The sequence below is a fragment of the Trichomycterus rosablanca genome, chromosome 19 (genome assembly GCF_030014385.1).
Source record: "Trichomycterus rosablanca isolate fTriRos1 chromosome 19, fTriRos1.hap1, whole genome shotgun sequence".
Lineage (NCBI taxonomy): Eukaryota > Metazoa > Chordata > Actinopteri > Siluriformes > Trichomycteridae > Trichomycterus > Trichomycterus rosablanca.
In genome coordinates this window covers 13,965,835-13,991,164 of record NC_086006.1, presented here as the reverse complement: position 1 = coordinate 13,991,164, position 25,330 = coordinate 13,965,835, and the positions used below count along the sequence as shown (strand labels likewise).

The window sequence follows — 25,330 nt, the reverse complement described above, 5'->3', positions numbered from 1 at the left end:
ATATATTACATTATCACAATTTTCACTGTTGTCATCTTTTCATAATTCTTTTAGGGATTCAGGTAATATTTTTTTATCATATTACCATAAGCATGACTACTGTAATGCCATCCTTATTAACTAAAAAGTAATTGCTTCATGAATAAATACTATATGTTTGTAAATGTTTGCATAGGATTCTGCAGTATGGTGAGATGAATATGGCTGTGGATAAAAGACTTGCATTTATTAAGAATGGGGAGGCAGAAGGAGAAAAAGGACTCCTGCACCTCCCGAAAGATGATACAGTTTTCTATGTTGGTGGATATCCCAGCGACTTCACGGTAAGAATATAGAAACTAAATTAATATACAATATATGGCCAAAAGAATGTGGACACCTGATAAAAAACCTCTTGGACATCCCATTTCCAAACCATGCACACATGTTGCTCACTGCCCTTTGCATCTAGAACAGCCTAGACTTGTCATCTAGTTGGAAGCATGTAATATATTATTGATTTTATACATCTTTTAGCTATAGGTGTGGCTAAAATATTTAATTAATTCATTTGAATTAATTAGTTTTTACTCTTCTACAGCCCCCTCCTGAGATGCAGCTGCCTTTTTTCAAGGGATGCATTGAACTTGAGAGTCTGAATGAGGATGTGATGAGCCTTTATAACTTCGAGCAAACATTTAATCTCAACACCACAGAAGACATCCCCTGTTCACGGTAAGCACATTTTCTACAGTCAAATTTTATTTAGGAATTTGGCCCAGTCAGATTCACCTATGAGGAGGTAGCTTCAAAGCTAGTAAAATTGAAATCAGTGAAATATACTACAACCAGGATTCCAAAGTATTAGGCAGTTGAAGTGTTACATCAAGAAAAAAAGAGAAAAAAATAGGTGTCCACGTTTCCAAAATGATTACAATACATTGTTCAAAAGAAGGCTGGTGTAATACAGCAGTAAACATGTCCTTTTTCCAAATATTTTTTAAAATGAGTTCATATATGGGTCAAAGACGAGACGTAACTTTTTAGTGTCCCCACTTGATAAATAATATACAATTATATTAATATAAGTGGATATACCTTCAATCTACTCCATTTGTACATCTTTACTGAAACCTAAAGTAATTTTTACGGAAAATGTATGATTTTTGAAAAAATAACCCTTGAAACCCCCAAAATGTCATTCAGTGCAACGGTCCCCCTACCTCTTTAAGTAATAAAACATTAAGAAAAAACTAATTAACCTTAAGTAAAACTTACAATTTACTGCTTTGGTATAATTGTACAAATGTCATGTGTGACATATTAAATAATATTCAATCAGATGTGTTTTTTAATATTAATAATATTCAGGATACTTTCAGTCCCCATTTTCCCAATCTTCAGTTGTCATTCAGTACAACGTTAATAAAAAGCCTTATTTTAATATGCAATCAAGCTACTGCAGTCATGTGACCAATTATAACAACAAAAGAAGACTCCTGGGGACCCTTCAGCACACACACGAGGTCAATGCATTTTAACATTATTTGATAAAAATGTATTTTACTGACACAGTACATTAAAGAACAAAACTGAGTGTCATTCAGTACAACACAGAAAATGTAATATTACGGTTAATCTTGTAAACAAACAAGGTTATTAACATTTAAATGTGAATATGTGTAGAAATGTCTTTGAGCTAAGGTCAATGTTAGCAGGTACTGCTGTCTGTAGGAGATGAGGTGCAAGTTAGCTGCATGCTACAAAATTGAAACAGAAATTCCTTTGTGTGGCCAAATCCACCTGATGAAATTTACTACCTTAAGTCTGATGTCAAAATCATAATCGCAGAACCAAAGCCATGTACAGCAAGAACCTCAAGGTTAACAACAAAAGACTGGAAAACATTTGTTCAGTTCATGAAATAAAATGCGACTTCAAATGGTTTTCACGGCTGAATGAATTTAGATTTACTGCAGCAACTTTTTCACGTGTTATGACACAAATTCCACACTTCCACACTGTTCTGGTGCCTTACAAGTTGTTATGATGGCTTCATTAGCTATGTTTTTCATTGCCTTACTTTTTTTTTATGATGTAGTAATATCATAACACATACTTGCCACTGGTGTGGCATATTTTCATTCTACTACTGCTACTTTAATCAATAAAGAACTTAAAAACAAATTAAGTCATGAACATTCTGATGTAACAGGATAATTTGGAGTATGTCATTCAGTGCAACATAAAATCATCATACAGTGCAACAAAAACATTTGCTTAAAATAACTGTAATAAGTAATTATTATATATTTTTTTCATGTGAATGCAAGAGAATCCAGGCCTGCTTCATAGAAAACAGAGTTTGATTGGGTTTCAAATAGAATAGAATGTGTAGCAAAAACATCTTGTATACAAATAAACAAAATCCCAAGACACATTAGAGTACAAACAATGCACAGAAAATTCAAAACAGAGTAAGTACAGTTTCTTCTGAGGTTTTAAATCTTTGGTAAGAGATATACTAAACTTATAAATTTGAAATGGCTAAGATTGTTCCTTGTGTGTGTATTTTGTCATAAATTAGTCGTTGCACTGAATGACATTTTTGTGCCCTTGTTGTGTGTCAACAACACTAAAATTATCAAATAAGCTAAATGCTGAGAAAAAAAATACATATTTACATAGGTGACACATTTGTGCACAATATTAAATGAAAAAATTATACAATTTAACCATTTTATTTTTTTTGGTACTTGGAACACCCTATTCGTCTTTCACCCATATACAGAAAACAATTCAATTGTTTAGCTTTAGTATATTTGCAGACATCCCAAGTCTCCCGGAAGTTCCGGGAGTCTCCCGCATATACATAGCGGCTCCCTGATGCCCGCAAGTCAGATAAAATCTCCCAGAATCTAGAACGAGTGGCCAAGAGCGACACACACGCGTGCACGCAGGTGACACAGACTTTTTTCCCCGATCACGTATTAAATCCGTTATCTGATGTACAATCTATCACACTGTGTAGGGAACATAAATCATCATCTAGTTATACTTTCTAGTGCACTATGTAGTGAACATGAATGCATTATCTAATACACTATCTAGTGCACTATGTAGTGAACATGAATCCGTGATCTGATATACAATCTAGTGCACTGTGTAGGGAACATAACCAATTGTCTAATTCACTATCTAGTGCACTACGTAGGGAACATAAATTCATATCTAAAATACTATCTAGTGCACTATGTAGGGAACATAAATGTGTTATCTGATATACAATTTAGTGCACTATGTAGGGAACCTAAATCCGTTAACTAATATGCTACCTAAAGCATACAAAGCATACAAACTTGTCTACATACAAACTTGAAACATAAGTCTATTATCTAGTACACTATCTAGTGCACTAAGTAAGGAACATAAATCTATTATCTTTAGCGCACTAGTGCACTATGTAGTACACAGCTCGTAAAAGTTCTGTTATCACCCATATCCTTTGGTGAGGTTTTTTTTTTTTTTTTTTTTTTTTGTGGGGCTTGCGGGGTCTGGGTTCGGGGGTACCTCCCTGAAATGAGTTTTTGCAACTTGGGATGTCTGTATTTGTAACATGTTTAATTGAATACAGGTCAAAAGGAAACATTATTGCTATATGTTTCTATTTACATTTTCCTGCCAAAAATCATTTCTAGCCCTAAAATTCAGTTAAACTGCTCAAATTATGTGATTGTAAAAATTATTTATAAACAGAATTTGGCAATTGTACTTTCTGGGGTACAACGTGTCAATAAGCACCAGTGAGGAGGTAGCTTTGAATAAGCTAAAAGAAGTACAATTCAAATCAGTGTATAGTTATAATTTCAAAGATAACTTTGAATATTTGATAAATCTAGTGTTTTTTGGAACATGTGAATGTAATATAATATTAAATCGTTTTTGGATATATTTGGCATACACTTTTATACAAAAAAGTCAGAAAAAAGAACGAATACAATCTAAACAAAGTAACTGTATTAACAGGAATTTTTTTAAATTGTAGTAAATGTTTGTATGTATTTAAAAAAGAGCAATGCAAGTATCAAAATTATATCAAGTGAGCCAGGCATAAATTGCATATTTAAGAGCTTAAATGTAAACAAAAACAAATTAAAAGTGTTGGATTTAAAACTAGAACTCTCCTCTGACCATGTAAAGCCTGTTGCAGAGGATCTATAAAAACTGTGTGTGTTTGTGTATTTTATTACAGACCTAAGCCTTCATTACCCCAGCAGTGGATGGGAGATTCATATTACTTTGATGGGACAGGCTATGCCTTTATCACTCCTAAGGGGACGTGTGCAAATTCACGCTTTGAACAGAATATTAAACTCATCTCGCATGATGGAATTCTGCTCCTGCTCCAAAATGAGGTTGGAAACATTTTTTTTTAATAATTATATTTTTGATAATTCTATTTAAATAACAGGGAAATGGAACGGTTTGCATTTGTATGTGTATTACTTGTATATGTTTGATTAGTAGAACTACAGGAAGTTACAAAGTTAAGTCAAAGGATCTAAAGACCAACATGACCTTACCTTTCTGCCTCTTACAGAATGACTTTGTATGTCTCGCTGTGCTCGGAGGGGATCTAAAGCTTTTCTACAGCTTTAATGGGACATTTGTGGAGGAGAAGTTCATTGGTAAAGATCCCGAAATATTGCGCATTAGTGGTGCCACGTCTAAAACGGTAAGTTTACAGTTTACTCCTACTAACAAAGTTGTGACAGTAGGTAACATGCAAATAAAAACAGAAAACAGTGATTTGTAAACTCATTTATGAATTTCTTTTTATATTTTATTAAAAACACATCAACAGCTTTCTTATTTTGAGGCAAATTAAGACCAGGATTATTGTGAAATGTTAAAAAAAGAGGTAATGCTGTTATATGTATAAATAATGCATTAATAAAACATTAAAAAGGCTTAGTTGTTCACAACTGATTAGACTTGAATAGACTAACAGTCTAAACTACAATGTTTCACAATGTTCAACTGAAAGGACTTCATGGATTTCACCATATACCATTTTTAACATTATTAAAAGATTTAGAGATTTAGGAATAATTTCTGTTATAAAGCACAAGGCCAAAAAAACTATATTAAGTATCTGTGGCTTTTAGTCCTTTTAGTAATGAATATAACAATATGGGCTTTGGGAAATCCTTGTCAGTAAGTACATTTAATTGCTACATCTACAATTCAAGTAAAAACTATGCCAAGCAAAGCGCAAGGCATTCAACATCCAGAAAAGCAGCTGACTTCTCTGGTATCAAGTTCATCTGAGATCGATTGTTTTTAATATAATTAATGAAGATTGTGTTTTTTGGGCCAAAAAGGATTGTTATCAATGCAAACTTTTAAAGTCAGCGTCTGTCATGGTATGAGTGTGTGTTAGTGCCAGTGACATGGGTAACTAGCACATCTGTTAAGGCTGAGTGCAAGTGCCATGTGCAGGTGCTAGATGGCCTGTCTGCAGTCCAGACCTATCTCCAACTGAAAACGTGTGATGCATTATAAAGTGAAATATACTACAACCAGGATCCCAGACTTGAGTGTAATACAGTAAAGAATGAGTGTAATACAGTTGTAAACATGTCCTTTTTCCAACTATTTAAAAAAATATATTTTAATATATTTGTAACATGTTCAATTGAATGTTAAATTTCAAAAGGATTAGCACATCATTGAATGAATACATGCCAAAAGAATTTGCACATCATTGCTTTATGTTTGTTTACATTTTACTGCCAAAAATCATTTCTAGCCTTGAAAGTCAGTTAAATTGCTCAATTATTTATGGAGAAAAAAAAATTTATGAACAGAAATTGGCAATGCCTAGAACTCGTACTTTCTTGCGTTCAACGTGTCAGTAAGCAATCCCTATCTAAACAGTTATTCCATAACATCTATTGTTTTTTGTGAAGGTGGAAGTGATTATTCTCCCAGCAGCAGACGATAGGCCACAACGGCTATTGGTGAGGAAACAAAGAGTCCCCCTGTACCAGGTTCAATCTCCAGACATCCCCTGTTTCTTAGGCAGCTTCTATTTGGGTGGTGTACCAGAGGACAAAATACCTGAGAGGTAAGTGCAAAGAACTCCAGCTTTTGGTATGCTAGGAATAAACTGCGTTCACATTAATAAACTGATTGTTCACATTAAATGTTCTTCAGACAAGTCTTTAAGAAACAAGTAGTGGACTCATGGGTGGCACAGCCCTGCAGATTGTTCAAACTTGCAAGTTTGAATCCTTGCAGAGCCACTGAACTGGCTGGGCATCAACATAAACACAATTGGTTGTGTTCAAAGGAGGGATCAAAAATGGCTTTGTGTACACACAGAACCTGAATCGGTCCTTCAAATTGGTTAGGATGTTACAGTGCATTTGTGAACCTTGCAAAACCAGAATGATGTTGACTATGGCTTAAATGATTAGTCACAACTAAATTGCTGAGCCACAGTGGCGGACTGTATTAGCTGATATCTTTTAGTCTCAGCTTGACCATGCCCACAGTGCAAAACAGAACAAAAAGTTTCTAAGGTTATCAGGGTTTTAATTAGACAGTTAGCCTTTGGTCGACTTGGTCTTCTGGAAGCCTATTTGCAGAATAAACAAGCTTTGTTATGAAACTGCTCAACCACAGGGTAATAATTGTTTGCATTGATATTGTGTGTGTGTGTGTCTGTGTGTGTACGTGTGTGTGTGTGCAGTTTGAAGCCTTTGTTTGTAAAGCAGGGCTCTTTAAGGGGATGTTTCAGGAACATTAAAGCCTTTGGCACTTTTGTAAATTTGAGGAACACAAAGACTTCAGGGGTCAGCTATGGCTGTTCTGATGACCTGCTGGTAAGAGCTCATTACACATTTGCTAACACACTACAATGCAAAAAGCAGGTGAAGCCATGTGCCTTCTATGTTTCAGAGAATGAACCAAATTGCAGGACATCTAACCACTGTAGAACAATACTGTGACTAAGGAGCCATGGAAAAAGAGAAAATAATAAAACTAACTTAATAATAAACAAAATAAATCAATGACCTGTAATTTGCACCCTGTAGGCTTATATGGCAGGTTAGCCCACTACATTTCATAACACAAGCATTAAGAAACAATGAAAAAACAATTCAAAAAACAATTCACAAACAAGCATCAAAAACAATTTGATATAAAAACATGACAAATTATTGCCAATAAAAATCTTATTGGCAATAATTTGTCATGTTTTGATATCAAATTGTTTTTACTAAGATCAACAAATGGTTGATCCCCAGAACACCATACCAACAATGAAGTACAAAGGTGAGAGCATCATGATATGGGGCTACTTTTGTCCAGATTATACTGGAGCATCAAAGGAAACATGAATGAAGCAGCTATTCATGCTGCAGGCCAACATCTGTTGGACAATTCAACTGCAAAGGCGAAACACCAGAGCAGACCGCACGAACATGCGACACATAACAATAATAATAATAAAAATATTAATAATAATACACTGCCTAACTAGCAGCATAACATGCTGTAACTTCAAGAACATATGAACTTTTTACTCCTATTTTGCTTCTATCCCAACTTTTTGGAAAGTGTTGCAAGCATCAAATTCTTATTGTTGTTCTATGTGCAAAATACAATTAAGCTGATCAGTTAAAACATCTTTTCTTCCTACTTTAATCAGTTAAATAAAGATTTAAGAGAATTAACACACTACAGATTACTCTTTTTATTGCATTTTACAAAACGTCCCAACATTTTTGGAAATAAAGTTTGAAATAAGTATTTAATTCAGCTCCCTGTTGTACCTTTTAGGTGGCTCGTGAGGCCTATTTTAAAGGACAAAGCTATCTGAACCTTGATCTTAACAATCGTCCAGACATTAAGGATGAGTTCTATGCTGGCCTCGGCTTCAGAACAGATCAGAACAATGGTCAACAACTGCTGCTGCAACACCAAGCTTTGGTAAGCTTTTTTTGCATGTTTCATTAGCTCAACAACAAAAATTCTAGTGTGTTTTTTACTTGCAGTTTTAGCATTAGTGTTTGACTAAGGATATGTTTAAATTTTAAATTCTCACTAAACTTAAAAATGTCTATTTTCTGTAATTATTCTAATTATTTGCAACCACAAGTTTGCGACCACAGCCTAAAAAAAAAGTCTAAAACTTTCTGCATACTTTATCAACAGGTTGTTGGCTGCCTGCTATGTGCAAACTATTTAATTTCCGCTAATTGTGAAATGTTTTTAATGTTTGTCTAAGAGTATAACAATGTACATTGAAACTTTGTCATCCAAATTCTTATTGTTTTTATCAATGATTAATGCTTAGTATGCTGTTTAATTGCTACACAGTGCACAGTATGAAATTAAAAACAAATCCAAGCTAGCAGGACAGCAGCTGTGTCAGAATACAGTAGACCCTTGAGTTACGAATGGTTTACCATTCAAACATTTTGGGATCTTTTTCAACTGAACGTACAAACAAATTTCGGATTACGAACCTCCAACCGTCTCTCTCTCTCTCTCTCTCTCTCTCTCTCTCTCTCTCTCTCTATATATATATACAGTGTATCACAAAAGTGAGTACACCCCTCACATTTCTGCAGATATTTAAGTATATCTTTTCATGGGACAACACTGACAAAATGACACTTTGACACAATGAAAAGTAGTCTGTGTGCAGCTTATATAACAGTGTAAATTTATTCTTCCCTCAAAATAACTCAATATACAGCCATTAATGTCTAAACCACCGGCAACAAAAGTGAGTACACCCCTAAGAGACTACACCCCTAAATGTCCAAATTGAGCACTGCTTGTCATTTTCCCTCCAAAATGTCATGTGACTCGATAGTGTTACTAGGTCTCAGGTGTGCATAGGGAGCAGGTGTGTTCAATTTAGTAGTACAGCTCTCACACTCTCTCATACTGGTCACTGAAAGTTCCAACATGGCACCTCATGGCAAAGAACTCTCTGAGGATCTTAAAAGACGAATTGTTGCGCTACATGAAGATGGCCAAGGCTACAAGAAGATTGCCAACACCCTGAAACTGAGCTGCAGCACAGTGGCCAAGATCATCCAGCGTTTTAAAAGAGCAGGGTCCACTCAGAACAGACCTCGCGTTGGTCGTCCAAAGAAGCTGAGTGCACGTGCTCAGCGTCACATCCAACTGCTGTCTTTGAAAGATAGGCGCAGGAGTGCTGTCAGCATTGCTGCAGAGATTGAAAAGGTGGGGGGTCAGCCTGTCAGTGCTCAGACCATACGCCGCACACTACATCAAATTGGTCTGCATGGCTGTCACCCCAGAAGGAAGCCTCTTTTGAAGTCTCTACACAAGAAAGCCCGCAAACAGTTTGCTGAAGACATGTCAACAAAGGACATGGATTACTGGAACCATGTCCTATGGTCTGATGAGACCAAGATTAATTTGTTTGGTTCAGATGGTCTCAAGCATGTGTGGCGGCAATCAGGTGAGGAGTACAAAGATAAGTGTGTCATGCCTACAGTCAAGCATGGTGGTGGGAATGCCATGGTCTGGGGCTGCATGAGTGCAGCAGGTGTTGGGGAGTTACATTTCATTGAGGGACACATGAACTCCAATATGTACTGTGAAATACTGAGCAGAGCATGATCCCCTCCCTCCGGAAACTGGGTCGCAGGGCAGTGTTCCAGCATGATAATGACCCCAAACACACCTCTAAGACGACCACTGCTTTATTGAAGAGGCTGAGGGTAAAGGTGATGGACTGGCCAAGCATGTCTCCAGACCTAAACCCAATAGAACATCTTTGGGGCATCCTCAAGCGGAAGGTGGAGGAGCGCAAAGTCTCGAATATCCGCCAGCTCCGTGATGTCATCATGGAGGAGTGGAAAAGCATTCCAGTGGCAACCTGTGAAGCTCTGGTAAACTCCATGCCCAGGAGAGTTAATGCAGTTCTGGGAAATAATGGTGGCCACACAAAATATTGACACTTCAGGAACTTTCACTAAGGGGTGTACTCACTTTTGTTGCCGGTGGTTTAGACATTAATGGCTGTATATTGAGTTATTTTAAGGGAAGAATAAATTTACACTGTTATATAAGCTGCACACAGACTACTTTTCATTGTGTCAAAGTGTCATTTTGTCAGTGTTGTCCCATGAAAAGATATACTTAAATATCTGCAGAAATGTGAGGGGTGTACTCACTTTTGTGATACACTGTATATATATATATATATATATATATATACACAGTGAGTGAACATTCAGACAGCGGACAGTGTTTTTCCGGTGTTTTTTTTATATTTTGTAAAATCCAATTTAAAATGTCCCCAGAGAAGGTGCAGAGAGAGCGCAGTTTTTTGTTTTTGTATAATTACTCCTGCCAGTAGCTGTCACTGTGTATCAGACAGAGGGGACATTGAGTAAGAGAGAAGAAGGAAGTTATTTTTTCGTGAAATTACACCTACAAAATACAACGCTATTGAAATAAAGATGGAAATAATAGAGAAATATGGGAGTTATTGTTGTCTCTGGTACATACAATGTATTCTGGTGTATGGTACAGCACACGTACTGTACTGAAATGTGATGTGTGTTTATGTACAGTACAGTACTTCTGTGTATTGTTGTTTATTATTGTTTATTATGGGAATGTCTATTTTATAATTTAAGATTTAAGGGCAAATATACTTGTATTTATAACAAAAAAGACCATTTAAGACATTAGAAAGGTTAGGTAAGGGGGTGGTTTGGGAGGTCTGGCATGGATTAATTCTATTTACATGATTTTTTATGGAAAAAATAGGTTTAACTAATGAACATTTTGACTTAAGATTAGCCCTTCAAAACCAATTAAATTCATAAGTCAGGGGTCCACTGTACTAGAACACCCTCAGTGTACTCTTTGTAATATAGTTATTGTAGTGTAACCAATGTAATAGCTTATTGCTTAGAGATTGCTGTTTTTTGTCGCAATACCGCCCTTAATTCTTACGTTTTTGAGTTTTTTTGTATTTGGTCATAATTAGGGTCCTACTAAATTCACAGGAAAATGTGCTTAATTTCACGGACCTCATTTTTCCAAAATCACAGATTTCACAGATTTTTGAAGAAAAGTGCCACATATTATGGCAGTCATTAAATTACACTCATAAATTGAATGATAGAATTAATGGAAGCTACAAAACACAGCACAGTCTACCTTAAAGGTTAAATGTAAACCTAAAACATCCAGCAATGGTGCGAGGCTCTGTCTCCAAAATTCTCGTCCGTGTTTCGACCCCATCCCTCTGCGACCACAGAATTGGTTGGGAGTTTTTCAAACTTAGTTACCAGAGTAGTGTTTTTAGCTGTTTTAGACTTCGACATCTTGGACATTTTGACTAACCGATTGCTAAATGAATTGCTGTAGGATTTCTAGAACCACCTCATAGTGCAAATGAACCAGTGAACATGAGGCAAGGATGGATTAAGATTTTTTTACATTACTGCTTTTATGTGTTCTCTCCAGAGTGGTGTGTGTCAGGTATTATTGGACGAAGGCCATGTGGTGGTGAGGGCTGGCAATAAAGAGGTCCGTACTAAGAAGACCTACAATGATGACAACAGTCACTACTTGGCTTTCTACAGCAACATGTCTGGGTACAGCAACATCAGCATTCAAAAAAACAACCTCATCCTACTGTTGACACCTTATCCGCAACAGAATTTATATGATCATATAAAGGAGAGTGTGTAATTCTGGGTTGTGTGTTTATCTTTCTATAGACTGCGTGTGCTTGTAGATGACATGCCTGAGCAGAGTCCTAACATTGATGTAAACATCAACAATTTGACCCTAGACAGCAATGTGGTCTTACTTGGCGGCACACCCGAGTTCAGTGACATCGCCAACCTCACTGGCTGCCTCAACAACATTTTCTTTAAAGTGAAAGGAGAAAAAGAGAGGTACAAAGAAAATCATCCTCAATCTTCTTTAGATTCCTGATTAACATGGTGCTAACTTGTAATTTTTTTAGGACAAAGCAGGAGGTGTTGGACCTGCTAACAGCCAGAGAGAATGTCAATGTTTCACTGGTGTGTCCTGCTAGTGAGAAACCACAGGAAATACTGGCTTCATCTCCACGCACCAAAGCCCCAAAGGTACAGTAAGAGCCAGATATTGGGCTACCGATTTGGCAACATTATTTTAACATTGTTATTTAAGACCACTGCTTGAATGAGGCATATACTGCAGCATCCTACATCACTAGTAGTGCATTGTGTTATGTGTTGGCATTGTAATGAAACAGTTTCCCTTTAATACACTTTTTAGTGCTCTAATAATAACTTTATGGAACTTTGTTAGCCCGTTCAGCAATCAGCCAAAAAAAATCAATACCAGACAGAAATCCAAGTATCTGTTTTGATTATGTATACATGACCATTGGAACAATCAGATTACTGACAAAAACTGAGCTTGGTCATATTATTATTGTGCATGTAAACACACTCAAGGTCAGCAATTTCTAGGTACTGATCCAATTCTGACATTCTCACAGAAACTGTACTTTGCACCTAACTATTTATCTAATTATCCAGTCTGCCAGTCATCTGGCAGTATTAAATCTTACAGACATTGATCAAAAACTTTAAATAATGAACAGGTTCCTGGATGTAGGATTTGAGTCAAGGTTATTTGAGTAACATAGTCTGTGGTCTGGTTGTTGGTGTTAGACTGGTTTAAGTATATTAGAAACTGCTGAACTGCACAGCCATCATTAGAGTTTACAAAAAATGGTGCAAAAATATTCACTGAGTGGTTTGAAAATGAACTTAGAAAGTGCTACAAATAGTATGTTTGAACCGGTGTGTATTTATTACATCCTTCATAGCCGCATTCACGAATGCAAGTTAAGATTGTATTATGCTTAATATGTCAACATCATCCAGAAATTCTGAATTCTTTGGGCCTGAGCTCACTTTAAATGGACTAAAATTTTGATCTGTTTATGTGACAAAACAAAATAATTATTCAGAAGTTACCAGCATAACATACAAAAGCAAGGTTTAGGCATGTGTACCTTACAGTCAAGCCAGAAAGTCTGCACACCTTCTCCACGTTTTATTACATTACAGACTCATTCTATAATAGATTGAGTTTTTTTTTTCTACACAAAATAGCCCACAATGACAAGGTGATAGCCCACAATGACAAAGTTTTTAGACATTTGTGCTAATTTATTAAAAATCAAAATGTAAAATATCATATGTACACAAGTGTGCACACCCTTTGATATGACACCCAAAAGTGAGCTGAGATGCTTTTTGTTTTCACTGATACTGCTTGAGATGTTTCTACTATTTAATTGGAGTTTACCTGTGGTAAATTAAATTGACTGGACATTGGGGATTGCCAACACCTGCCTACATAAGGTTCCACAGTTGACAGTGCATATCAGAGCAAACTCCAAGCCATGGGGTCAAAGGAATTATCTGCAGACCTCAGAAACATGATTGTGTCAAGGCATAGATCTGGAGAAGGGTACAGAAAAATTGCTGCAGCATTACAGGTCCTAAAGAGCACAGTGGCCGCCATCATTTGTAAATGGAAGAAATCTGGAACCACCAAAAATCTTCCTAGACCAAACCGAGCGATCAGGGAAGTCGGGCCTTGGCCAGGGAGGTGAGCAGGAGCCCGAGGGTCACTCTGACAGAGCTCCAGCATATCCTTGTGGAGATGGGAGAACCTATCAGAAGATCAACCATCCAGGCAGCACTTCACAAATCACACCTATATGGTAGAGTGGCCAGACGGAAGCCACTCCTTAGTAAAAGGCACATAAAAGCCTGCTTGGAGTTTGCCAAAAGGCACTTAGAGGACTCTCGAACCATGAGAAACAAGATTCTCTGGTCTGATGAAACCAAAATTGAACTTTTTGGCCTGAATACCAAGCGTCATGACTGGAGGAAACCAGGCACCGCTCATTACCTGGCTAATGCCATCCCTACAGTAAAGCATGGCGGTGGCAGCATCATGATGTGGGGATGTTTTTCAGCAGCGGGAGTGATTTCTTGTCGTTGCAATTACTCCAGACCCGTCACATCTGACAGGAGCAGCATCGTTGTCTCGGCAGTCTCGACTTTAATCCTTAACCTCGGCGGGTAAACAGGTTTCCATCAGAATGCCCTCGGGGTAAAACAACAGAGAATGTAGTTAATAATGTACAATGCTAGTTGACAAACAGTTTTACAGAGAGTTTTAGACTCCGGCAGCCCTAATTATTACAGCATAACTAAAAGGGAGAGCAAGCAGGTAACAAGGTCATGAAGGCTTTCACAGGACATCAGCGCCCATCTCCCCACCGTCATCAAACCTGAGTGATCGGACAAGAGAGGCAGGACGACAGCAACCCAACATCCCTGATCACCACAAGTTTCTATGACCAAGAACCCCCAAGCTCTGCGCCTTTGTCTATACTAATCAAAAGCCTGAGAAAATAAATATGTTTTCAGTCTAGACTTAAACATTGAGACTGTGTCCGAATCCCGAACAGAGGCAGGAAGATTATTCCAAAGTTGTGGAGCTTTGTAAGAAAACGCTCTTCCACCAGCCGTGATCTTTTTAATTCTAGGAACTATAAGTAACCCTGCATCTTGTGAACAAAGTGGACGTGTTGGGTTGTAGTAATTAATAAACTCACTCAGATACTGTGGAGCCAGACCATGTAGCGCTTTATAAGTTAGTAAAAGTATTTTGTAATCAATGCGAAATATAACTGCCAGCCAGTGTAGAGACGATAGAACAGGAGTAATATGGTCAAATTTTTTAGTTCTAGTTAGCACTCGAGCTGCTGCATTTTGAACTAACTGGAGTTTGTTTAAGGATCTACCAGAGCATCCTGTTAGAAGAGCATTACAATAATCTAACCGAGAAGTTATAAACGCATGGATCAGTTTTTCGGCGTCATTAACAGATAGTATATTTCTTATTTTAGAAATGTTACGCAAATGATAGAAAGCAACTCTAGTAATATTATTAACGTGTGTATCAAATGAGAGATCTGAATCTATTGTGACACCTAAGTTTTTTACATCTGGGCTGGGAGTAACAGAGAACGTGTTTAAGTTTAGCACCAGGTTAGACAACTTGTCTCTTGCAGCTTTAGAGCCAACAAGTAAAACCTCAGTTTTATCTGAATTAAGTAAAAGAAAATTACAAGACATCCAGTTTTTTATGTCGTTTACACAATCTTCTATCTTACTGATTGTGTCAGTATCATTTGGTTTGGCTGATATATACAGCTGTGTGTCATCTGCGTAGCAGTGAAAGTTTATGCCATGTTTATGAATAATTTCACCTAGTGGAAGCATATAGAGTGTAAATAATAGCGGTCCCAGTACCGACCCCTGTGGAACACCATACTTTACTTTTGTAGTTTCTGAGCATTTATTATTTACATAAACGAATTGAGAGCGGTCAGTCAAATATGATTTGAACCAAGAGAGTGTGAGTCCTTTAACACCTACTGTATTTTCTAGCCTCTCCAGTAAAATGTTATGATCGACCGTATCAAACGCTGCGCTAAGATCTAATAGAACAAGAAAAGAGACACATCCATTATCAGAAGACATTAACAACTCGTTAACTACTCTAATTAATGCGGTTTCGGTACTATGGTTGGGTCTAAATCCTGATTGAAATTTTTCATGAATACAATTTTCATTCAAATAAGAACATAGCTGTTTGGAAACAACTTTTTCTAATATCTTTGAGACAAAAGGAAGGTTTGAAATTGGCCTATAATTAGATAAAACATGTGGATCAAGATTAGGTTTTTTAATCAGGGGTTTAATAACAGCACTTTTAAACAATTTAGGTACATATCCAAGGCTAAGGGATGCATTGATTAATGTAAGCAGGGGCTCTACAATAGCTGGGAGTAAATCTTTAAGTAAACGAGTTGGAACAGGATCGAGTATACACGATGATGACTTTGATGATTTAATCAACACAGTTAGTTCATTTTGGGAGATTGGATTAAAGGAATTTAGTTGGATTAACTCATTACTGTTATCATCACTGTTCTCACCAATGCTGCTCAGAGTGAGTCCATACTTAACATTGGCAGGTGACACACTTTGACTCTGAAGTCGTATTTTTTCTATCTTGTCATTAAAGAATTTTAAAAAATCATTGTCAAGTTTCATTGGCGTTTTTAGTTAATTTGGACACTGTCTCAAAAAGGAATCTAGGATTGTTCTTATTTTTCTCTATTAGGGACGAATAATATGAAGATTTAGCTTTTATAAGGGCGTGTTTATACTCAGATAGAGCATCTTTCCAAGCAATCTTATACACTTCCAGTGTAGTGTGACGCCACTTGCGTTCTAATTTCCGTGCTGCTTGTTTAAGTGCGCATGTGTGGTCATTGTACCATGGAGCAAGTTTTTTCTCCCTAATCAGTTTGGTTTTGAGTGGGGCTACGTTAGCTAAGGTTGCGCGCAATACAGTCTCTAGGTTTTGAGTTGCCTGATCTAGTTCTTTAGGTTCCGATGCTGATATATTTGGTAATTCTGGTAGGCAGTTTATGAACGCTGCTGCAGTTGCAGATGTAATAGTGCGCTTACATTTAAAACGATTTGGTTGCTGTACCTTATTGGACAGGGACACTTCATAAATTAGTAGAGAGTGATCAGAGATTAAGTCATTCTGTGGTACAATTTCCAGGTTGTCTATGTTTATACCATAAGTAAGTATTAAATCTAAGGTATGTTTACAGCGGTGAGTGGGTCCTGTTACATTTTGGGTGATGCCTAAAGATTCTAAAATATAGTCAAACGCAGTTTTGAGTGGATTACATTTATCCTCATAATGGATATTAAAGTCACCAACAATTAAAGCTTTTTTAGTTGATAAAACTAATTTAGAAAGAAAATCGGCAAATTCGTTAAGAAATTCTGAGTAAGGACCAGGGGGTCGATAAACAGTAACCAGCTTAAACATACTAGTTTTATCAGATGAACATTTATTGGCTATGTCAGAGATAAGAACTTCAAACGAGTTTGTTATGGGAGTTGATTTTACAGTGAGACCTATGTCCTTGTCATAAATTGCGGCTATTCCTCCACCACGACCACTAAGACGTGGCTTATGTTCATAACTGTAACCCGGAGGAGATGCTTCATTTAAACCTAGATACTCATCAGGTCTAGCCCAGGTCTCAGTTAAACAAAGTGCACTAAGACTATTATCTGTAATTATTTCATTTACAATTACTGTTTTGCATGCAAGTGACCTGATGTTTAGAAGTCCTAACTTTAGTTTAGCTTTACTATGGTTTTCATGATGCTCATTTAGATTAATTTTAATTAAGTTATTATGACATACTTTTTGATTTTGTTTTGGCTTACACCTGCCACGGTAAACAGACACAGTCTCAATGGTTTGTGACCTAAGGATTCCGGGTGACGTCCGATGGCGACTCGCAGACAGTCGGTTAGGCCTGTTAGTCTGCTGCCTGGTCTTGGCTCTGGATAGTCATTTAACACTATCTGCCGCTACACTAACGCGGTGGTAAAGCCTGTCACCTATGCTGCAAGAAATGCGAGCAGCACCCTCCCACGTGGGGTAGACACCATCCCGCTTCAAAAGACCAGGCCTTCCCTCAAAAGTGGACCAATTATCTACAAAATCAATGCAGTTTTCTGAGCACCATTTAGACATCCAGCGGTTCAGCGACAACAACCTGCTGTAGGTTTCGCCACTGGGTCGAATCGGTAAGGGGCCAGAGCACACTACTGCCTCAGACATCGACCTAGCTAACTCACACACCAATTTAACATTACTCTTAGTAACCTCAGACTGCCGTAAACGAACATCATTAGTGCCGACGTGGATAACAATCTTCGAAAATCTACGATTAGCATTAGCCAGCACTTTCAGGTTTGCTCTGATGTCAGGCGCCCTGGCCCCCGGAATACAAGTGACTATGGTTGCTGGTGTCTCTATGGGGGTTGCAATACGCACGTGTCGGAGCTGAGAATCTCCTATAACCAGAGCACTTACATTACACCTACAGGAGCTTTCATAGCATCCCTAAATCCTTGGAATTGTGTTTGGTGATGTAAGGCTTGCATGCAGCTGCTCACCCATGGAAACCCATGCCCTGAAGTTCCCAGCACAAAGTTTTTGTGTTAATGATAATGCCAGAGGAGGGATGCCCGTGAATCTTACCCTATGGTAGACAAGGTGCCAGTGAGTAAACACTAATGCAACTATGTAAACCAAGTCTCTCAAGTTCTGGTGATTGGAACAAATAGGGGTGTAAGGTCATGAAGTCCGTTATAAGGTTCACTTATGTATTACTTTAAAACTGTGTATTTTGATATGTGTTAGCTCGGGAGGCAGAGGAAGCCTCTGGCTGCACAGAGAGGCCGCAATATTCGTGAATCCTGCCAAGGAAAGTTGTTTGAACAGGAGGCCGACACCCACCACTTTAGTGGATCCGTGTACAGCTACATGCGTTTCGATTTAGTTCCGCCAACCTTCAGCAAAACGTGAGTGATCTTGTCCTTCATTTCTTACCCTGGAACTAAAATAAATAAGTTTTTATTGGTTCACACCATGTTTTTTGGTCCCTCAGGCCTCATGTAGCGGTGGGTGTACGTGTAAACTCTTCCACTGGCCTCATCTTCTATGCAGCAGGAGAGAGAGGCAGGACAGGCATGACTCTCTCTGTATCTGAGGGCAAGCTGATGTTGCAGTTAAATGGAGGAAAGAAAAAAAATAGCATTGTGACCAGCAACAATTATGACGACGGCCTCTGGCACACGGTGAGTGTGTCTGTGTGTGAAGGTGCTTCTGTGTTGTCTTTATGATGCTTTATTAATTTGTAGGCACATGAGGTCAGTTATTGTAGTGATATATTATGAGGTTTAATTAACATAAAAGCTCATGCCTAAATGAATGCAGAGCGTGTTTGTAATGCACTACGATATTAACCTTAAAATTAAAGCTTCACTGCAATCAAATTTTTCATGTGATTTAGAAGTAATTAAGCTGGGTAGCAGGGGATGTGTCATTATGTTATTATTATTTTTGTTCTTCTTAACACTGATTTCCCTTAATTTTATAATTTTTAATGGTGACCTGTATTTAATAAGCCTTTATTGTGTGCCTCAGTCACCGTACAGAAGTTACGTCATTTAGATTTCAGTTTGTGATAGGAAATGTTACATTTGGATAAATATAATATCCGTTATTCAATTTCTGTTTGTTATTTGATTTTTCTGATCAGTTTGTGAAACTGTAAAAAATACCAGTTTTCTCATTTTTCAGTAATGGTTTTTGAAATAAAAAATTTTTCATTGTTTCTTTTTTGTGTTTTTCATTAAAAAAAATTTCCAGGACCTTTGCGGCTTCTGTTTTTTAACAAATAAACTTATATTTACACCTAAACCTTTTTTGGACATTTGGTGGTGGTACGGCAGCGTTTGTATGTTTGGTGTGGTGCAAGTAACAACACTATGTAGAAAATGACATTTGAAAAAGTCTGCATATAAACACAGCTCTCATTTTAGTTGTGTAAGGTCCTGTATTGTTTTAATATAAATACATTTAACCTTTTTATTTTCCCCTTTGTTCAGGTGTTTATAAGGGTTGAGAGAGAGAAGGCCAGACTCATTGTAGATGGCATTAATGCCCAGAGCAGAAAAGTGTCATTCTTTAGTGAGAGGAGTGCACTGAGTGGTCCAGTTTACATTGGTGGCCTTCCTTCTAACCACAAAGCAGCAATGGTAAATATACACATTACTGTTGTATCCGGTCCAATGGTGTCACACTTCTGCTTTATCTGGTAAATTTCTGTTGCCAGCAAGATTTATTCCTATTTTTCTCTCTCTCTCCAGTCTGGCTTTGTAGGCTGTATCAGGAATCTAAAGGTGAATGAGGTGCTTTTAAGCCCTACCCACAGTGTAGGGGTGGTGCCCTGTTACCAAGAGCCCCTCCAACCAGGCGTCTATTTCTCCAGCCAGGGAGGACACATAACCATTGGTAAGCAGCTGTTCTTTACAGTCAGAACCTGACCACACACTTCCTAAATCTAGGACTGGGCAGTAAGTCAGAGCACTAGTGAAAATGCTTCTATTTTGTATATTTCTTGAATTAATGTAAAATAGTGTTTTAATCACAAATCATATCAGAAAAACAATTCAAAATTGCATCAAAGCACATGCTTGAATTGAAATGATAAAACTTAAGGAAATCTGACAGTTTGTACAAGGGAACTGACATGGTCAATTGAATAAACATGCTTACTTGCTTTTCACTAGTATTTATAAAAATAAAAAAAAAGACATTGTTTAAAATTTTTAAAAATCACAAATAGTAGCATTTTCCCTAGTGGTCTCAGACTTTGGCCCACCCTGTACCTAAAAGACATAAGATAGGATTTGACCTAGAATTAATATCACAACATACAGTACATTTAACTTTGCAAATTATTAGTTATACGTACCTGTCTGTTTGACAGACAGCTTTTAAAATCAAGTTTTAACAACTCTATAGCAGCTTGTAAAGATAAAATGCCTGCAAAAAGCTATAACAAGCACCGGACAAATATAAAAGGTTTGATTTACATAATTTATTATAAAGAATGAGAGGTTTTCATACAGATACAGCTCTTTACTACAGACGTATGTCCGATCTATTCTTTTAGTATTGAAATTTCTAAGACTTCCTATTTTCATCAAATAAAATGAATTTTTGACAATTATTAAGCATGATGGCATGGCTAAAGGTAACAGATGCCAATTTGCAGAACAGATCTAATGCATCAGACCCACCTTTTTAAAGAGGTGTACATCTGCCACCTATGCAATATCTGCTTTTCATTTTAACAAATACACCACTGCTAGAGTTAGCAAATAACAACATAATGATAAAACTTAACTGATATCACTTGGTGATTCTCTTTAAAAAGATCAAAGACCTCAGTGCTAACTCTCTCTCACACACACACAGTTATACACAGTAGTGTGCATTATTTAGGAATTAGTGAGCTTTAAGACTTTTGCTAGCTATCTCTCTGACATTAAATGCTATACAGCCTTTGTTCCTCGTCACAATGTGACTGTACCCGAGCCTCATGGCCTGAGTCATCCAGTCAAATGATTAGTAGTTAAGTTTTTGTCCATTGCTTTCTGTAGAGGTTCAGTTTGCTACGTAAATCATTCAAATAAAAAAGTTCCCAGTTTTTACTGTACATTTGAGTAACAGATGATAGAACAATGTTTTAATTTAATCATCAAAAATATGTGTCAAAAACTGTACATTACAGACGCACTTTTAACAGAACACCCATTTTCATTTTGATGTTATCACAGAACAAAAAATAAAACTATTAAATAAATATCATACATAATAATAGACACAATGTAGGTAAAAAGTCCTACATGCAGTCAAGCCGGAAAGTCTGCATACCATTTTCACCTTCTCCATGTTTTATTACATTACAGACTCATTCTACAGTATAATAAATATATTATAGAATATATTATAGAATTTTGTGACAAAAAATTAACTTAATAGAGTTCACATGCAGCCTAAATAGGCCCCCTCACCCATTACTTGCTGGGGTATTCAGATATGTCATTTTCCCTTTCGTTTCTGACATGTGATGAGAAATGAGTGTCCTGCGACTTTTGACTCACCCTGTAGAATGAGTCTGTAACGTAATAAAACGTGAAGGGATGTGCAGACTTTCCAGCTTGACTGTATATGCATCATACTGTAATTGATGTTACTGTTTTCAAAGAAAACAGAGTATATAGAATATACGGAATAAACTCACCAAAATTTCAGTAAATAAAAATTATAATTGCCCCTTTCTGTTTATCATTGGGAAAAGGATTTTTACTTTATATTGCTAAAAAACAACTGTTCTAGATTGTAGTTTTTAAACCTTTAAATACCTGATGTGTTCCTTTATGTTAGGTGAGTCGTTAGTACTGGGTCATGATCTGGAGCTTGAGGTAGAGCTTCGACCTGTGACAGACTCAGGACCTCTTCTCTACGCTGGAGTGAAGAAGAACCAGCAGCTCAGCGTCTACCTTAACCAGGGAGAGGTTTGTGTTGTTTAAATGATTTTTGTTGATGGGTTTTAATGTTAAACATCGGTAAGCATGGCCCAGTTTTGTTCTGTTTGCAGGTCTTCGTGTTAATGAACAGTGGAAGTGCTGAGTTCTCTGTTTCTCTCAAACCAGAGGATTCGTTGTGTGACGGGAGCTGGCACAGTATCGTTAGTGAGTATTACTACACCAGCATGCACTTTTACCAAAGGTTTCCATTCTAAATTATATAGAAGGTCATTCTGACTCTGCCCAGCCACCTCTGTTGGGCTTCTGAGAAAGAACCTTACAACTAAGCTATGCATTTAGAGGGTTAGTAAGCTTTAAATAAAAAAACATCTGCCGGTCATTTATATAGCAGGGGTCAAAAGCCTGAGACCATTAATAAAATGCTTCTGTTTTATTTTTCTAGAATTTAAAATGTGTTTTATTAAAAGTCATATAATCAGCAAAATCAATTACAGTGGGGCCAAAAAGTATTTAGTCAGCCACTGATTGTGCAAGTTCTCCTACTTAGAAAGATGAGAGAGGTCTGTAATTTTCATCATAGGTACACTTCAACTATGAGAGACAAAATGAGAAAAAAAAATTCAGGAAATCAAATTGTAGGATTTTTAAAGAATTTATTTGTAAATTATGGTGGAAAATAAGTATTTGGTCACCCACAAACAAGCAAGATTTCTGGCTCTCACAGACCTGTAACTTCTTCTTTTAGAAGCTCTTCTGTCCTCCACTCATTACCTGTATTAATGGCACCTGTTTGACCTCGTTATCTGTATAAAAGACACCTGTCCACAGCCTCAAACAGTCAGACTCCAAACTCAACCATGGCCAAGACCAAAGAGCTGTCGAAGGACACCAGGAAGAAAATTGTAGACCTGTACCAGGCTGGGAAGAGTGAATCTACAATAGGCAAGCAGGTTGGTGTGAATAAATCAACTGTGGGAGCAATTGTAAGAAAATGGAAGACATACAAGACCATTGATAATCTCCCTCGATCTGGGGCCTCACGCAAGATCTCATCCCGTGGGGTCAAAATGATCATGAGAACGGTGAGCAAAAATCCCAGAACTACATGGAGGGACCTGATGAATGACCTGCAGAGAGCTGGGACCAAAGTAACCAGGCTACCATCAGTAACACACTACGCCGAGAGGGACTCAAATCCTGCAGTGCCAGGCGTGTCCCCCTGCTTAAGCCAGTACATGTCCAGGCCCATCTGAAGTTTGCCAGAGAGCATATGGATGATCCAGAAGAGGATTTTGGAGAATATCATGTGGTCAGATGAAACCAAAATTGAACTTTTTGGTAAAAACTCAGCTCGTCGTGTTTGGAGGAAGAAGAATGCTGAGTTGCACACCATACCTACTGTGAAGCATGGGGGTGGAAACATCATGCTTTGGGGCTGTTTTTCTGCAAAGGGGACAGGACGACTGATCCGTGTTAAGGGAAGAATGAACGGGGCCATGTATCGTGAGATTTTAAGCCAAAACCTCCTTCCATCAGTGAGAGCATTGAAGATGGAACGTGGCTGGGTCTTCCAGCATGACAATGATCCCAAACACACCGCTCGGGCAACGAAGGAGTGGCTCCGTAAAAAGCATTGCAAGGTCCTGGAGTGGCCTAGCCAGTCTCCAGACCTCAACCCCATAGAAAATTTGTGGAGGGAGTTGATAGTCCGTGTTGCCCAGCGACAGCCCCAAAACATCACTGCTCTAGAGGAGATCTGCATGGAGGAATGGGCCAAAATACCAGCTACAGTGTGTGCAAACCTGGTGAAGACTTACAGGAAACGTTTGACCTCTGTCATTGCCAACAAAGGTTATGTTACAAAGAATTGAGTTGAACTTTTGTTATTGACCAAATACTTATTTTCCACCATAATTTACAAATAAATTCTTTAAAAATCCTACAATGTGATTTCCTGGATTTTTTTTTCTCATTTTGTCTCTCATAGTTGAAGTGTATCTATGATGAAAATTACAGACCTCTCTCATCTTTCTAAGTAGGAGAACTTGCACAATCAGTGGCTGACTAAATACTTTTTGGCCCCACTGTACGTGAAAAAACATACAGTGTATCACAAAAGTGAGTACACCCCTCACATTTCTGCAAATATTTTATTATATCTTTTCATGGGACAACACTATAGACATGAAACTTGGATATAACTTAGAGTAGTCAGTGTACAACTTGTATAGCAGTGTAGATTTACTGTCTTCTGAAAAAAACTCAACACACAGCCATTAATGTCTAAATGGCTGGCAACATAAGTGAGTACACCCCACAGTGAACATGTCCAAATTGTGCCCAAAGTGTCAATATTTTGTGTGACCACCATTATTATCCAGCACTGCCTTAACCCTCCTGGGCATGGAATTCACCAGAGCTGCACTGGTTGCTACTGGAATCCTCTTCCACTCCTCCATGATGACATCACGGAGCTGGTGGATGTTAGACACCTTGAACTCCTCCACCTTCCACTTGAGGATGCGCCACAGGTGCTCAATTGGGTTTAGTCCATCACCTTTACCTTCAGCTTCCTCAGCAAGGCAGTTGTCATCTTGGAGGTTGTGTTTGGGGTCGTTATCCTGTTGGAAAACTGCCATGAGGCCCAGTTTTCGAAGGGAGGGGATCATGCTCTGTTTCAGAATGTCACAGTACATGTTGGAATTCATGTTTCCCTCAATGAACTGCAGCTCCCCAGTGCCAGCAACACTCATGCAGCCCAAGACCATGATGCTACCACCACCATGCTTGACTGTAGGCAAGATACAGTTGTCTTGGTACTTCTCACCAGGGCGCCGCCACACATGCTGGACACCATCTGAGCCAAACAAGTTTATCTTGGTCTCGTCAGACCACAGGGCATTCCAGTAATCCATGTTCTTGGACTGCTTGTTTTCAGCAAACTGTTTGCGGGCTTTCTTGTGCGTCAGCTTCCTTCTGGGATGACGACCATGCAGACCGAGTTGATGCAGTGTGCGGTGTATGGTCTGAGCACTGACAGGCTGACCTCCCACGTCTTCAACCTCTGCAGCAATGCTGGCAGCACTCATGTGTCTATTTTTTAAAGCCAACCTCTGGATATGACGCCAAACACGTGGACTCAACCTCTTTGGTCGACGCTGGCGAAGCCTGTTCCGAGTGGAACCTGTCCTGGAAAACTGCTGTATGACCTTGGCCACCATGCTGTAGCTCAGTTTCAGGGTGTTAGC

General features: G+C 38.0%; 1 protein-coding gene across 1 annotated transcript in view; it reads left to right on the top strand.

Moving 5' to 3' along the window:
- The window catches only part of lama5 (laminin, alpha 5), a 159,378-nt gene that overhangs the window by 130,347 nt on the left and 3,701 nt on the right, over positions 1–25,330 (top strand). Inside the window, exons 63-78 of the mRNA XM_063016164.1 lie at positions 176–323; positions 581–714; positions 4,232–4,394; positions 4,580–4,714; positions 5,952–6,109; positions 6,737–6,869; positions 7,831–7,980; positions 11,515–11,645; positions 11,772–11,951; positions 12,023–12,146; positions 18,382–18,542; positions 18,629–18,818; positions 19,632–19,781; positions 19,893–20,037; positions 21,979–22,109; positions 22,193–22,286. Of these exons, the coding sequence (XP_062872234.1) occupies positions 176–323; positions 581–714; positions 4,232–4,394; positions 4,580–4,714; positions 5,952–6,109; positions 6,737–6,869; positions 7,831–7,980; positions 11,515–11,645; positions 11,772–11,951; positions 12,023–12,146; positions 18,382–18,542; positions 18,629–18,818; positions 19,632–19,781; positions 19,893–20,037; positions 21,979–22,109; positions 22,193–22,286 (2,327 nt within the window). The remainder of the gene's footprint in view (positions 1–175; positions 324–580; positions 715–4,231; positions 4,395–4,579; positions 4,715–5,951; positions 6,110–6,736; positions 6,870–7,830; positions 7,981–11,514; positions 11,646–11,771; positions 11,952–12,022; positions 12,147–18,381; positions 18,543–18,628; positions 18,819–19,631; positions 19,782–19,892; positions 20,038–21,978; positions 22,110–22,192; positions 22,287–25,330) is intronic.